This window comes from Vanellus vanellus (assembly GCF_965231255.1).
Source record: "Vanellus vanellus genome assembly, chromosome: 1".
Taxonomy (NCBI): Eukaryota; Metazoa; Chordata; class Aves; order Charadriiformes; family Charadriidae; genus Vanellus; species Vanellus vanellus.
In genome coordinates, this window is record NC_138905.1 from 79,266,408 (window position 1) to 79,282,227 (window position 15,820).

The 15,820-nt window shown below is 35.8% G+C and overlaps 1 protein-coding gene across 1 annotated transcript in view; it reads right to left on the reverse strand.

Moving 5' to 3' along the window:
* Positions 1-1,058: 1,058 nt before the first annotated feature.
* Positions 1,059-15,820, reverse strand: part of SMC1B (structural maintenance of chromosomes 1B) — a gene marked incomplete at both ends in the record, with an annotated part of 37,844 nt that continues 23,082 nt past the window's right edge. Inside the window, 10 exons of the mRNA XM_082481475.1 lie at positions 1,059-1,166; positions 1,441-1,551; positions 5,362-5,431; positions 5,674-5,825; positions 8,361-8,515; positions 9,281-9,437; positions 10,307-10,405; positions 11,817-11,970; positions 13,227-13,372; positions 14,789-14,930. Of these exons, the coding sequence (XP_082337601.1) occupies positions 1,059-1,166; positions 1,441-1,551; positions 5,362-5,431; positions 5,674-5,825; positions 8,361-8,515; positions 9,281-9,437; positions 10,307-10,405; positions 11,817-11,970; positions 13,227-13,372; positions 14,789-14,930 (1,294 nt within the window). The remainder of the gene's footprint in view (positions 1,167-1,440; positions 1,552-5,361; positions 5,432-5,673; positions 5,826-8,360; positions 8,516-9,280; positions 9,438-10,306; positions 10,406-11,816; positions 11,971-13,226; positions 13,373-14,788; positions 14,931-15,820) is intronic.

Genomic DNA, 15,820 nt, shown 5'->3' on the forward strand with positions numbered 1-15,820 from the left:
AAGTGTTCCCATAGGAATACAGTACCTACTGCTCACGTGTCATGCCTGCCTTATTCAGTAGCCCCACGTGTCCAGACATCATCAGTTGTGTGCAACGAGCACGTTACAAGTATATGTGTATAAGTAGCATGGTGGATGAAAGGAAGCTACTATATGAATGTAAGATATAATTTTTATGAGCAACCATAAACAAAATAAAGCTCTTCAGCATACATCGAGGTGAAAGATAAGCCAAATTAAGTGATTCAGGCTCTCTCGGTGTTCTGCTGCTTAGATGAAGCATGGCCATTGAAGTAGAGTTGACTTTACTGGGACAGCTACATAATAACAATCTCAACTGCAAACAAGTAACTTCTAGGGCTGCTACCCCTTTGGCATCTGACTCACACCCTTTTTATTCTTAGCACTTTTCTGCAGGGTAGAATACCTCAAAGGTAAATTTTTTTCCAGGTTACATCACACCTATAGAGATAGATCATAAGCTTTTGTAACGCTAACTAATATTTTCATAAGGTTGCAGTGGAAGAGCGAAGTCTTACTGGGCTTCACTAAAGTTACACAAGATAACGGGTAGATTCCAATATTTTGTTTTAAACACCAGGAAATAATACTATCTGAAGGCACATAGATGCAGCTGCAACACAAAAGAGAGGGAGTGTAAAGGTCTTGAGCAGTGGTAGCACATATCTAGCAGTGCACTAAAGATACAGCTAAACACATTACTTTTCGTAAGAAAAGCAAGAGGCTTATTCTTTGTAATAGTGTGCTTATGTGAACTTTTAATTCTTCATCTTAAGGCAAAAACCTCCAAAATATCTGAAGAGAAGGCTTTGCATACCAGAATGTACACACTTCAGTAACAACCTCTGGCCATCTCTTACTTATTAACAAAACAATGAATAACAGTTACTTCGTTTGATATTTTAGAAAACTGCTTTGTTTGAAAGGTAAACATTTCTTTATCAACATCCAATAGCCACATTCAGACTCAGATTTGTAATGGTCAGCTGTACGCACAGTTTGTGCTGTTGTCACCTGGCTCCGAAATCATCCATGCTTTATTCTGAAACAAAACTGCCCTTGTGCTCTGTTCTTTCCTGGTCATCAATGTCTGGATACTCGGTAAGATCCAAAGTCAGTACTCGACTGAACATAAAGTCGTCATGCTGAGAAGAGGAAGGATGATACAATTTAAAACATTTCTGTTACTTGAAATAATCATTTCATAAATGACTATGAGGTACAATAATGGGCTTGAGTTACCAAAATGATCTTTGCATCAAGCCAGTACTTGCCCTTATTTCTGAACACAAAGTAGTTCAAACCCAGCAACACAATTATATACATGATTCACTGTAGTAACGGTTAAGGTGTAAATCAGTACCTCAGCAAAAACCAGTGTGTATCACTTAATAAAATGTAGTAATAATGAATTGTTACCTCTGGACACACTCCAATCAATGCATCTGCTTTGCAATAAAACTCTTCCTTTAGAGAAATGACTATCATTTGTAACTGTTCATGTGCCTGTTCTCTAATGAAACTTGATACCTTTGGAAAGAAGCCAAATATTTCAGTAGGTTAGTTCTGGCAGACTTAAACCATGCTGTAATTAGGGAATGACGAGGAAAGAACTGAACTGTGTTAGCTGCAGAAGCTGCAGAATTTGGTTATGAAATAAGCAGGATAAAATGAGAAATAAAACAGTATTAAGACAGATACTTTGTTCTTAAGACAGCTCCTCAGATATGGTGCTTTTTGAAAATAAGAAAATAATAATTCACTCCAAAGGATAATGTTTACATAAAAAGGCCAGTGCTAATTAAAAATATTTTACTTAATATACAAAGGAAGGTGGAATGGAAATTCATGAATAAAGAAAAAAAGTGTGAAGAGGTTGTTACTGGCGTATACTAAGACTTTAAATACATATTAGTTCACTGCAGACAGCAACATTTTTTTTCAATGATCCACAAAATAAAGGAACAAATATTAAGTTATAAATTGGTGACTGAATAAGGCAGTATCCCGCAATATAAATTAAATGCCGAATAAAGGAAAACCAGTACATTTTTAATTAGACTTTTGTCTGCACAGTTACATCTACATGATATGGAAGCATATTTTTAATGGAAGAACTACCTTGAGTGAGTTACATCATTCACATTTATTTTACAATATAATTACAAGTAAATTATTGGAGATCTGCTTTAGTAAATCCTTAAACTGAAAGAATGGAAAGAAAAAGACTTAGTTTAAGCATAAAACCTAGACACCAGTGAGTACTAGTGACATAAAATTTTCCATACATCATTTTTGCTCAGTTGCAGTATTTAATTCATCTGTCTGAAGGTTTTGGTGCTTTCCAGTAACAACTGCATCTTAGAGATAAGGAAAGAGACATGAAAGACCCTGGAAACAGGGAAAAACAAAGTGAATTATACTTGCAGATCACTGCAATTTTGCTTTTGCTCGTTCTGCCATTCAAGACACTTCGCACATGCTTAAAAAATAATCTAACTCTCCTTATAACAATACCTAGATAGACGTTGAAGCCAATTAAAGGAATTTTCTAGGAAACCACTATTTTGTCACGCTCTTCCTGCATTCCATGGGCAGCTGCTCTCCAAGCACGTTATACATCACAGCCTGGATACCAGGCTGCCTGCTTCATGTTGCTTATGTGAAACCAGCATCTCCTTTTAGTAATCCTGCCCCAACCCCTCCACGCTGCATCTAGTTACGGGAGCAGGAGGCAGGAAAAGGACTGTGGAACAGCAGTAAGCCAAGCAGGACGTACTGGACAGGGGCTGTGCAGGAAGGACACCCCAGCTGGATGGGAGATGGGCATCTCTAGCCATGAAGGTTACAAAACATGTAGAAGTCCAACCTAACTTTGAAGCAGGAAGCTCAGCATGACTTCCCAGTCAGATTAGATGGGCCCCAAGGACTCAAGGCTTAATGTAGACTATTAAAGCAATTCTAGGGTTAACCCCAATGTAATATAATTCAAGTTTAATAGCTCTTTGGCCACAAAGTGGTATTTATGGATGTTATTTTTATAAATATACATTAGGCCAGAACTTACAATACTTAAAACTTTCTGCACTAATGTTCTTTATTTTCTTGAATATGCATCTTAAAAACATTCATTATTGTTGCTGATGTGTCAAATGAAATATCGTACTTTCAAACTGTAAAAATACTACCAATTGAAGGTTATAAGCCTTGTAACCATTTGGGTAACAACTGCTGATATGACCATCTTTTGTGGGCTACAAATGTGATTTCTAGCTAAAGAAAAGTAAAACAGATTTGAAACATGTTTGAATTGAGAAACCCAGTTGCATAAAAGAAAAATCAGCTATTCTTTCTTTATAGTTCTGAAGAAGAATGGTGCTTAGCGTATCCTTGGGTATAAAGCAGACATCTCTTCTGCCAAGTATGTCAGAATGAGCCTACTCAGAAAGGCAAACTGCACCAAAGTGCCTCATTACTGTGTTATCAGCTGTGTTAATACATCATTTGTAGTCTCTATGGAAAGTTGGCAACATACTAGAAATCATGAACTTCATGGAACGTGTATGTAATTGATGACTGGTGCACCTATAACTGCAACAGGAACTTGTGCATAAACTAATGTCATCCAGGTAATGACCTGCAGTTTTGTTAGGCATGAACTGGGACCCCTGCCCAGCTCCAGACAGAACCATGGAGAAATTTTACATTTGTATCCAGAAGACTACCTCACAAGTCTGCAGAGATAGGAAGTACTAATCACCTAATACACTGCAGCTTTGATGAAAGGCAAAACCATGACATTTAGCATTAAATAGTGTAATAGCAGACAAGACAGACACTAAACTTGGAGGCAGCCTGCGTAACTCTAAGATACATTTGACTCCAGAATTAAGAATAACATCCAGAAAATACAATAGTGGTACTTAACCAGAATACGTGATCCTCAACTGTTATATCAACTCTTAGTGGTCCTGAGTGAAAGACTACTAACTAGAAAAGTATTCTGTTAAAAAACTTAGATCACAGAGGTGATCACTTGATGTGTAATCTTGTTTCTACTTGCATCATTGAGAGCCAAACCCTAAAGCTTGCTTAGTTATCTTCATTACATTCCCATTACATCTAATCTGGTGTTGCTGAAACTGAAACACACTGGGACTGAGTTAAAACAAACTCGGCATATCATCTGCTCCAAAGTAGTAGACGATGGGTATCCCTCGTGGACCTGTATCCCAAGGAATGTTTAAGGAACTTAGGTTCAGGAAAACACCTCTCACAATGCTACATATAGTAATAATCTCCGAAAAGGAATTCTATCTAGCAGGCACAAGTAGTGGAGTTTCCCCAGCTGTCTATTATAGAGGTACCCTCCAAGCAAACTCTGGTGTACTTGATACATCACAATTAACTCCATTAGGAGACAAGGGAAAAAGAAAAAAAAAAAAGAAAAAAAAAATTGGTGTTTATAAAATTGCTTTTGTTTGTTAGGCTTTACCAAGGCAGACATTGCTATTAATGCAAGCAGAAATATAGCTTTGGCAAACTTTTTGGTTCCTCTCCTACATACAATCTCACAGAATCACAGAATGGTCAGGGTTGGAAGGGACCTCTGGAGATCATCTAGTCTCTCTGGAGATCATCTAACCCCCTGCCAGAGCAGGGTCACCTACATCTTCTTGTGCTGAGCCTCCTTCTCCCAGAGGCTGACATCTACAGTTGGCAATCTTTACTGTTTGTATTCTATCTTAAGTTTCTGTTAGTGAACAATTATTAGCAAAAAGGGAAGGAGAAGCTGAGAGGACAGGAAGCTATTTTAATCAAGCAAGAATTCATGTGATTAAAATGATGGGAGTGATAGCCCTTAATAGGTGTTAATGTAAAAATATTTAGTAGGCCAATTATAAAATAAATACTCCAGTGACAGAATGACTTGACTTTCAACATGCAGATATACTCATTTCTGCTTCTTAGAGGTAAGGGAACTCGAAGGCCTTAAAAATTCCAACCAAACCAACCCAACTAGCAATTCACAAGCGACCTTCATGTCAGATTGTACCACACATGGTGACACGGCATACTTTCACACTCCTGACCTATTTTTCTCAACTTCAGTTTGGGGACTGATTAAAACACACTTAGATTTATGAATTTAAACCTAGCCCTAGTCTAACATCTCATACAACCACTATTTCAGTCCTAAACCCAATATAGTTTAAAACACGTTAAGACAGTGTAATCAATCCCTTTATCCCAACAGACTGTAAGGAAAAGTAGCCATCCTTCTATAAAAGGTAACATTATATTGTCAATAAAAGGATAAGGTGAAAGGGATCAACTTACTTTATCAATGTTTGTATTATCCAAGGCAGCATCTATCTCATCTAAAATAAAAAAAGGTGCTGGCCGAAAACTGTAGAAGACAAGAGAGTACTTTGCATTTAGATGTGAAAATGTTAATAAACGTTCTAATTACTTTAGAGCTTCACTTACTTTATCATAAAATTTTGATAAGAAGTAATGACAGGTAAAGAATAATGACTTTAGTTGTGTTTGAATACTCTATTAGCAGATTTTTTAAACGTTTGTAAATGCAACACTGTCTATTTTCCTGCTCAGCTACATACTTGGGTAATACCACAGTATTTCTTTTACCTATGTACAGCAAACACAAGAGCCAGAGCTGCCACAGATTTTTCACCTCCCGACAAACAGTCCATTGGCATAAAGCGTTTTCCCGGAGCCACACAGTTAAAGTCAATGCCTTCCAGATAAGGCTCCTCAGGATTTTCAGGACTAAGGAATGCCTGGAAACACACACATTTCATTATTAATAGTGACTTTTATAAAAATTATTAAGATGGATATTTTTCAAGTTTGCATACTGAGTGAGCTGTTGTTGACACTGGTAAGTTAACTTCATTTATAGTAAACACCTGTTCATTATACAGAAGAGCAGCACTATAAAATTTCCCATTGAATATGCCTTTGTTAACAAATGATGAGCTAGGACCCAAATATTTCGGAAGTGGCTCCACATATTTGTTATTTACAAACTTTCAACCACTAAATACACTTGATTTTATGACCTTTTATGTAATTGCTTTAATTCTTTTTTTCATTATTAAAACTTTAGACTCCAAACACAGTTTTCTTTTTTGATTGGAGGTAAATATACTTCCAAAATTACACTTTTTTATGAGAGGTTAGTTTTACAAAATCTAGCTTTGAGCTGGAGAAAGATTTTAATATAGGTAGGCTTTTTCTGCACTTTGTATCCTGGTTCCCAGGTCCAAAAATTAAAAGTATTATTTTAAAGGAATGGCCACTTTACCAAACCATTAAAAAGTATGATGGATAAGCTAATTGCTACATGATTTGTTTTTCCCATTAAATAGAAGAGACAATAAAATAATACAGCCTCTTCCCCTCTGCACAAGTGGATACAGATAAAAGAAAAATTTCCATAGTTGACACTCATTTCAAATGGCTCCTCTCAGATCACAGATACAGTGGAAGAAAAAACTGCAAGACAGTACATGTACTTTGATTTAAAATAATTTCGGTGGTAAATAGTCCTGGAAGTAAGATATAGGGCTTGCAGTATCTTTGCTTTCTTGGAGGTATGCATATTTTCCTCTTTCTTTCTGCTGAGAGAATGCCTGTCATTGTTATCACAATGTTCCTCCGGCTGTAAACAAGTCAAATATCTTGCAATGGAACTCCCAGTTCTATGCCACTGCTTCTATCTATGCAAAGAGGAAGTTTTCAGATGCATGGACACGGTTAGCAAAAATCATCTTGTAGCTTCCTAGGGTACATATATTCCTTGCTCATCAAGGTATGAAAGGAGCAATGTTTCTCTCCCCAGAAGAAGAATGGAAGAGAACTAGTGGGGAACCCGGCAGTGAATCTGTGTATGTAAAATTTCTTAGGAAGTAGTTTCTTTTAAAGGACTTCTAACACACAACGTACTGATGGAATAAATTTTACTGAGCAATATATTCAGTGCACAAATGTTCTGAGTCCAGAATCTCTGGAAGTTAAACTAACTCAATCTACCAAAGCTGCTCTTTTTTGGACTGGATAGTAAAGCATTATTAAGAAATGTTATTAATGTAATAATATTAATAAACATTAATATAAAGAAATTTACACATTTAAACTTTTCAAGCAACCTTAACAATTATCTGTTGAAACTGCAACCTAGGCTACTTCCTCTGATGGCAAAACTCAGAGCTAACCCTTTCCTTAGCTAACTAGAGCAATCACCACACACAGAGCAATCATTTCTCTTCCAATGCCATCAGATGAGCTTCCTCCAGCTGCTATGTTAGTATCTGGTAGGCATTTTTAGCTTCCCAGCTAATCACAGGATAATATTTTGGCCAGGCTATCACTATGGCTCAAATCAAGGAACAGCATCGCAGACCTCAGAATGAAAGCACCCAACTAATTATTTTTGGCAATGCATCTGGAAAATACTGGTTGTTTCAGAGTGAAGTCCAGACCTGCCTGATGTTAAGTCTACTGGGCACATACCTTCTCCCCTAATCATGAAGAAAGAAATGCTTTATTATCTTGTCCAACCTAGAAGCAAAAGTATATATTTAAAGATACTTAAGGTGTTCACTGAATATTTGACTCTGAAGGAAAACACGAAATCTGAAGTTTAAGACAGACAAGAGTTCAAGCTTGAACCCTTTAAACATTCAACCATCTACAGAATTTGATGTTACCAAAGCTATTTGGGAGTTTCTTTACTTTCGGCATTAATACTGGAACACTAGCAAAGAATACTACCATTGGGACACCATTTTTCTACAGGTTTCTTAATGTTGTGAACATAGTAAGTCTATCTTTTTAAAATATTTAAGTGGAGTATAAGGAGCTTCAAAACCTCATAAAAAACACTAGTGCTGAAATAGCGAGTTATGACTTTTAGTTTTACCTACACTAACAATTAAGTGTTTTTAATTACTTATTATTGGTGTCCCTAGATCTGTAAACCAACATTATTTTTAAGTGAAGTACTCCAATTTATTTCACATTTGTGTCATGAGGATTTACAAGTCTGCTAAATACAAAGAGTAAAACTGACGCTAACTGATTAGTTCCCAATTTTGTTAACACTTTAGATCACATTCTCTGTCTAATGTCAAGCATGCTTTGGCATATTACCTATTCCTCCTCCAACCCTAAAATTCTGAAGTTTTATTATTTGTGTAATTTTCTTCTTCGGGACTGAAACTGTCTTGGGAAACTAAAAGCATTACTAACTTTTCTAGACAACAAAGCATCAAGTAGGCATTTTAAACCAAGCACCTAAAAACATGACACACCTGAGCACTACTGTTTCTGCAAAGTTTCTTGTAGATCTGATCAATAGCTATGGAGGCATGCTCAAAGCACCGGCTAAAAAGCTCGTATCTCTTTTTTTTCACTTGTTCAAACTCTTCTTTGCATGTTCTGGCCTCCTTTCTGCTGGTCTCAAAAGCTACAAAAAAAAAAAAAAAAACAAACCACCTGAAATTACTCCATAATAAGCTTCTCAGCAAATACACAGAATAAATATATATTGTATACCATAACAAGCATCAAGGAAAATATATATTGCAGAAGAAGGTTCTAATGCACATACAAGGAGCATACCAATATTATGAGTTTTCTTCCACATTTCAGATGGAGGCCCCCAAAACTGAAAAGCTGAGATGTATTCAATCGAGTCTATGCCACATTTGTCTGGAGCAATGAACAAAATTATTCTCCTAATTCCTTCTGTTACCTGGGTAGCCTTAAGTAGCACCAGCATTTACCTGTTCCAGTTTCAGAACTCTTTGGTTTTCTTAATATGTTAATGTCTGCAATGATCTTTGAGGATATCAATAATTTTGCAGTAATGCTCATGCCTGAGTCTGGACAACACGTATGTTCCTTCAATTATTTAAGAAAAGTTTAAAGAATTTTATGATTAAAGTCAGTAATTTTTAGAAAATAAGTAAAAATACTTCATGACGTCATTTGGCCAACAAGTATCTTTCCAATTATTCAAACTCTATTGCAATAGACTACCACAGAGTAAAGTATATGTTAATAAATTGTTTACATAATTAAAAAGACAACTGAGACACCTGAGCACAAAAAACACCTTAATATCTGAAAGAAGCAAAGCCAGCAGGACTAACCCCAGAAAGAGGAATTTTAAATAGGGTGAAAACTCCCACAATCACAAAAGAGATTAATACGAAAGGCTCAGTGTTACCATCTAGTGATTCTTGGAACTTGTCCCGAGCTATCTGTAATTTCTCTACTGCTCTCAGGTTTGGAGCAGCTGTCTTCATTAAAGTGTTCTCTTTAAATTTTATTTCCTGCTGCATCTGGTTCAGATGATCCTGTATATCTTTATCAGACTCTAGGTCCTAAAGAAAAAAAAAAATATCAGAGCAATAAAATTTGCTTTTAGGCCAAGACATTTTAACATATATGACAAGCATTCATGGTTTCTGGAAGAAGTACCCCACTCAGCTTTAACTGAAAACACAACAAAACAAAAAACTCCACTCAGAGTTTGAGTTCTCAGAATAAACTTACTGGGTCCTAAGCATTGTTCCACAAGACCTTTAAAAACAGACAACAAATTCCCTTCAGCCTAGAAGTCAGGGTTAAAATACAACACAGGAGGAGGATTAGCTGGCTTCACTGCTTGATTTGTAATTAAAACCTTTGAAGACAAGTTCCAGTGATGACAGATTCATCCCTTGCTCTGTACCTAGCCTCTGACATTTAATGATTTTCCTTATGATTAAAAAGGAAAAAAAAAACTACAAAAAAAGCTGAAAAAAAACATGACCTAATGGACTGTTACAGAGGGAAGTATGGTAAGTCTCAGTCTCTGAGAATACTACAGAAAGAAGGTGTCACAACCCCCCTCACAGCCAATCATTGGTTTCTAGAGTTTTGAGTCATAACCTATCGTGTTGGAATTTAATGGCAGAAGGCAAAGGAGGAAGGAAAAATCAGTTAAATTTACTATTTCTCCATTCTACTTTCATGGTTTAGTTAAGATTTAAATTAGATTTAGTTATATAGAAAACTGACCTATCCAGAAATCCCATACATTAGTGCTATGTATGACTGCAAAACCAAAACACACACACACGCACTTAAGCTTAACAGTGTTTTTAGTAAGTTCCATTCAAAGACTAGGGTGAATAATAAATAATTTCAACAAATAAAATATTTTAAATAAAAATAAAAAACTCTAATAATTTAAAAAAATAAAGATTACCTTCAGGTCTTCTGCTAGGCTGCTGTAGTCAATCTGAATTGCCTCTTCCCTTTCATAGATACTTGATGTAGTCTGAGTGTCTTCTGTTTCAGTTCCTAGCTATAAATATGCAGGACATTCCAGTTCAAAAATATGACAGTTATAGTTTTAATAGTTTAAAAATTAAATTAAAAGGATATAAAATGAGGAGACAGTGGTAACATAGTATGAGGTAAACTTATTCCATAGCTCCTCCCCTAGCCAAAATGGAATTTAGTTAAGATCTTAGGAGTCTAATTAAAAAATGCACCTTTTAAATGAAAATGAAAGTATCTGCTAATTTCAGTTTGAAGCTAAGATAAAAGTAGCTGTGGTTTACTTGTAATATATATGCATACTGTAAAACTCCTGATTGGAAAGATTTACATTCCCATGATAATTCAATCTCCTTTCAAAGAATGGCTCTGAAGTGTGCAAGTCGAGGTATTTCTTCCACTCAGTGGGCCTCAGAAGAAATGAGTAGCTTCAATTCTGTATGGCATAAGCAGAGTGTCTTCTGGACACTGTAAGCCTGGAATTCAAGCAGCTACTCTCCTTTGAACAAAACACACACTGCAGGTCATTATCAGTCCCTTTCCCACCAAGATTCTTTCCCAGAACCAAATCTTACCAGTCTGCTCAGTGACATTAATTAGGAATCTAAGTTGTTATTCCTACTGCCCAGCTCTTTGGTTGCATCTCTTCCTTATTTATAAACAGCCAGAGCTGAGCTTCCTACATACTTCGATGACCAGCAGTTCGTGTCCTTCCCTTCAAAGACTGCCTACCTGACTGCCTTCACTTTGTCTTCTGACCCTCTCATTCATACCCATCTTCCAGCAAAACTACTTTTCTAAGGAATGGGTTCACCAAGATTCCTTCCAAATTCACAGACTTGTGAATTCACAAGTCCTTCAAAAGCCATAGCTCTTTTGTTTTCTAACAGTGGAGGAAACTTAATTTCTCCTCACAAAAGATATGATGGAAAACCAGGGAAGACTGAGAAAAATAATGAGGGTCAATCCTCTCATAACAGGAGTATTTCTACTTTAGCCTATGCCTGATTTCTGTGAATATATACATCTGCTGAAGACAAAAGGATGATTTTAGACAGCATTTATATTATGGAAGATTAACTAAATATTATCTCAATCCATGTACATGCCTTATTGATTTACATTTCTGAATTGACTCCTGTGTGTCCTCTTATGTATGTGTATCTAGAATACTCCATCATACCGATTTTCTTGTACCACAGTGATTTTATATATTTCACAGTAATACAATTCAGGCACAAGCAAAAAATACTTGCAAACAATATTTCTGTCTACAAAAATAAACAAAAATCCTCCTCTTGAATGAGAACAGTGTCTTACATAGTAATGTTAAAATGCATACAAACAGTCCTGTAAGGAAAAAATAAATATCTTGAAATTAAAGATTGAATAATTGCTCCTCCGTGATATCTATCTTCTGTAAACATTTTAAGTACCTCTACTTCACTGATGTCATCCAGTGATCCAGACAGGAGCTTTATTTTCAAGTCCTGCACCTTGCATTCAAGAAGCATATTATGTCGTCTTAATCTTTTCTCTTCCAGAGCGGTTTCTATAGCTGTAGCTTCCTTTTGTAATTTTGTAGTTTCCCTATATACACAAAAGGCACAAAACAGTTAGAAGTGCAGAAGCATTGTGCCCATAACATCCACAGCCATACAGAATGAAAAACAGTTATGAAAAAACAGAGTGCTTCTTCATCTACAATCCCCAACAAAAAAAGAAAAATGGTACTTAACTTCTTCTATCCCCTTCATTCTCCCAAATTACTCAAGAGGGAGCTGGGAACCACACACTATTCACGCTTGCAAGCTAACACTCTGCTGTTCTGTATTAACTTCAAACTCTGTCACAAGGTAAATGCTAGTAGCACAGACAAAGTTTCATTATATTGCCAAGTTCATGCTATAGCATGTTCAAATATCCATCTTTTCCTTACTACAACTGAACTCTGTTCTGTTCAGCTCTACTGAACATATATGGAGATTTGATCCTTTTAAAATTTAATCAAGTATCTTCTATTACTAGTCTACTTGAAATACACCTTGATTCTTTGCAGCAAATTCCTTTGATAGCATCAAGTTGCTAAATAAGGCAGAAACATAACAGTCTTGTTAAAATTACACACTATAAAATTAATTACTAGGCATACAATCTATGAGTTTATAAAAAATTCCACAAGTTTACCTAGCCATACTATGCCAATGTGTCACTTTTTTTTAAACATAAAGACGACTCCTGATTAAGGGACATTAAACACACCAATAGTAAGCAAGCATAAGAAAACTGAAGTACAAATTGCCCCCAAAGCAGTTGATTTAAAAGAACATTAAGGACAAAATAGTGACCTAAAATTAATACTAGTTTATGGTATCCAACACTTGAAAGGCCTGGAGAAAACGAAAACACTGAAATCGGGGGGAAAAAAAAAAAAAATAAAAATCTTATTAACTGAACCAACTGTACAACTCAAACAAAAATATGAAACTACCAGCACACTTAATATGCTCCCCCAATCAAGTTATAAGCTAACACATGCTTATCAGAAGTAACTACATACTTATCAGAAATCACGAGACTTATTACTAGGTAGATAATAAGATAGTGTTATTCTATATGGTTTATGGGCTGGTTCTCAAAAAAAATCTTAATCGCATTACTTTTGGTAACAACATACTGAATTAGAAACACTTCTTAACTAATGCATATTGTAAATGCAAATTACCATGTCTCTAATGAATCTTTCACAAGAAAACAGAAGAAGAGAAAATCAAACATCTGATCATTCAAATTCTTCAAAATATTATCACATTAATAGTTTTCCCAGGAGTACAATTAGTAATTACCTATTAAGACTTAACAACTTCTTTCTGAACTCTTCAACTTCATTTTGGGCTTTTATAACCTCAGATTTATGAGCACTTAATCTATCCTTAAGATGTTGCTGCTCCTCCACAATTTCATTCACTGTTTTTAGAAGCTTTTCCTCATCCTGCATAGAAATACTTACATTTTTAAACTTTCACCAAAAACCTTGATATGGAACCTTTATTATACAGAAAGAAAGAGCTGAAGTTTAAACCTGTTATAATACATTCAAATGCGTTACAACACCAAATCTGAAAGGCATTGGGAAAAGTGTCTGTCTTATACACAGTAAGATCCGGTTGTTTTATATACATAGGCACAGCCAGCTCACAGATTTGTGACTCTACCGGACTAAACCATAAAGCCATCAAAGAAGGCAGGGATCCTAGGATGCCTACAATCTGTAGGCTCCTCTCTTCCTCAATTAGTCCCTTAGCCCTGAAAGAAGGATTCCATCTGCTGTACATCTACAACATATTTAGCAACACCTAAGGTAACCTGAAATCCTTTAAAAAGTATTGTTCATTAAAAATAAATTGTAAGAGAACAAAGAATCTGTGGAGGTACTCTAAAGGAGTCTTCCCCTATATAACCCATACCACTGCTAAATTGCTGGAAATGAAGTGCTAGAATATAATAAACCTAACTCTACATGCACGAAGACTTGGTCTTTAAGAGACTAATATTATGGCAACTTAATAAAGACGTACTGGTATTGTAATATCAGAACAAATATCAGAACAAGTATCAGATACACCTTCAGAATTTAATACACACAATCTTTCTCCAGGACAAAAATATCTAAATTTGCTCAAAGTCATAATTCAGAAGAATTATGCACACAGGCATGAAGTCAGACTTTTTTTTGTGCATGACTGAGTAAGGGTCTATTGTTTTTTCCGCAGTATCAGAAATATGTAACTTCTAATGCTAAAATACAGATTTCAAATAATGCACATGGGCTCTTTTGCCCACTGTGGGGCAGTTTTACATTTCACTTTTGTTTTTTATTCCAAGCACTACTACACATCTTTTCTCCTTCCCTCTCCAGTGCACCACAGCACTGTTTATTTAACACGCAACATTAACACAGCAAAAAATTACTTACAAATAAAGAATGCTAAGAAGAAGGAATCCATATTACTTCAACTAAAAATCTAAATTAGTTTTCACGTAATTATTCTAAGCCTATTACTGGCTGTGAAGCACCTTAATAAAGCAGAGCACTGGAGCTGTTTACTGTTATTCATAGAATCTTCTAAAGCATCTCAGCCAAATGCTACTAGTTTTATCTGTATTCATATGTTGCCTTTTCACATAAACTAAACAAAATATAACACTGTACATACAAAGTACCCTAATACGATAGATTATTCCCAGGTTAAAACAAAAATACGAAAGAGCATTTTAACATTTACAAAGTCAACACTGAATTAAGCCCTAGAGGAATTACTCGACAGAATCAACTACATTTGTTCAAAATTGTAATTCAGTGCATTCTTTCCTCTCAGCCCCAGATAGATAAATATTTTACAGTTACCTTCTGTAGCCCAATAATCTCAGCTTCATCTTTATGAATGGTGTCCCTCAACTTGCTGACTGCATTTGTTAATTTTTGTAGATGATCACGATTATATTCCAGCTGAATGTTTAGTCGTGTCTTCTGATTTTCAAACTCCAGTCTAGTCAAAGTGCAGTATTTCAAAATAACACTTACAAAGAAGGCTAGTAACTGTAATTTTAAGTTATTACAAAATGCATTTTCACTTTGACTATTTAGATAGTATTTTTATATCTTCTACTTGAACACAAAAATTTGCATATATTTGGATCATCGATACCACTACACCACATCCTGTAGATATATTGGAAGTTACAAAATACAGTGATAATAGTTCAAAAAATACAATATAAAGATACAGCATGGCCACATTCAATATGGAAAGTAACACTAAAAGTTCAAGTATCTCAGTATGAATGATACACCTGTAAATGATGCAGATATGAGCTGGGCAAAAGCTACACTGACACTATATTCATCCAATGCTGGCACTCCCTGCTCAGCCTCCGTAAGCCTCCTAGTCAGTTGGCATGTATGTTTATCTGAATATTATAAGGAATCTATCTCCACTGGGAGATGGCAATTAAGAAGCTTGAGACCAGAGCTTTTACGCCATATTCAGCTTTATCATCTCTCAATTGAGAGACCTGTATTTGCATAGGGGTACAATGGCAGAAAATTCTTCACATTTTGCTGTGTGAAAGGACTGAAGTATAACTAAGTGGTTGCTTACAGAAACGTCTCCTCTCAACTGTTACTGCCTGCCTCCGAGCTTTGAGCTTCCCAAATGATTTATCACGAGTGCCGCATCTGTCATTCAGGCGACAGGGTTGGCACAACACCAGCTCCAGGCTCTTTAGACCTGGGCAAGAAGGCACCATAGCACAGGCTTACAGGACTAATGACGGCAAGTTAGGGGACAAGCAAGGCTATATGTGCAGTGTAGCATAAGACTGTTCAAAAAGCTCCTCTTTTCGTTGTTCTATTACTAACTTCTTATAATTCACCAGA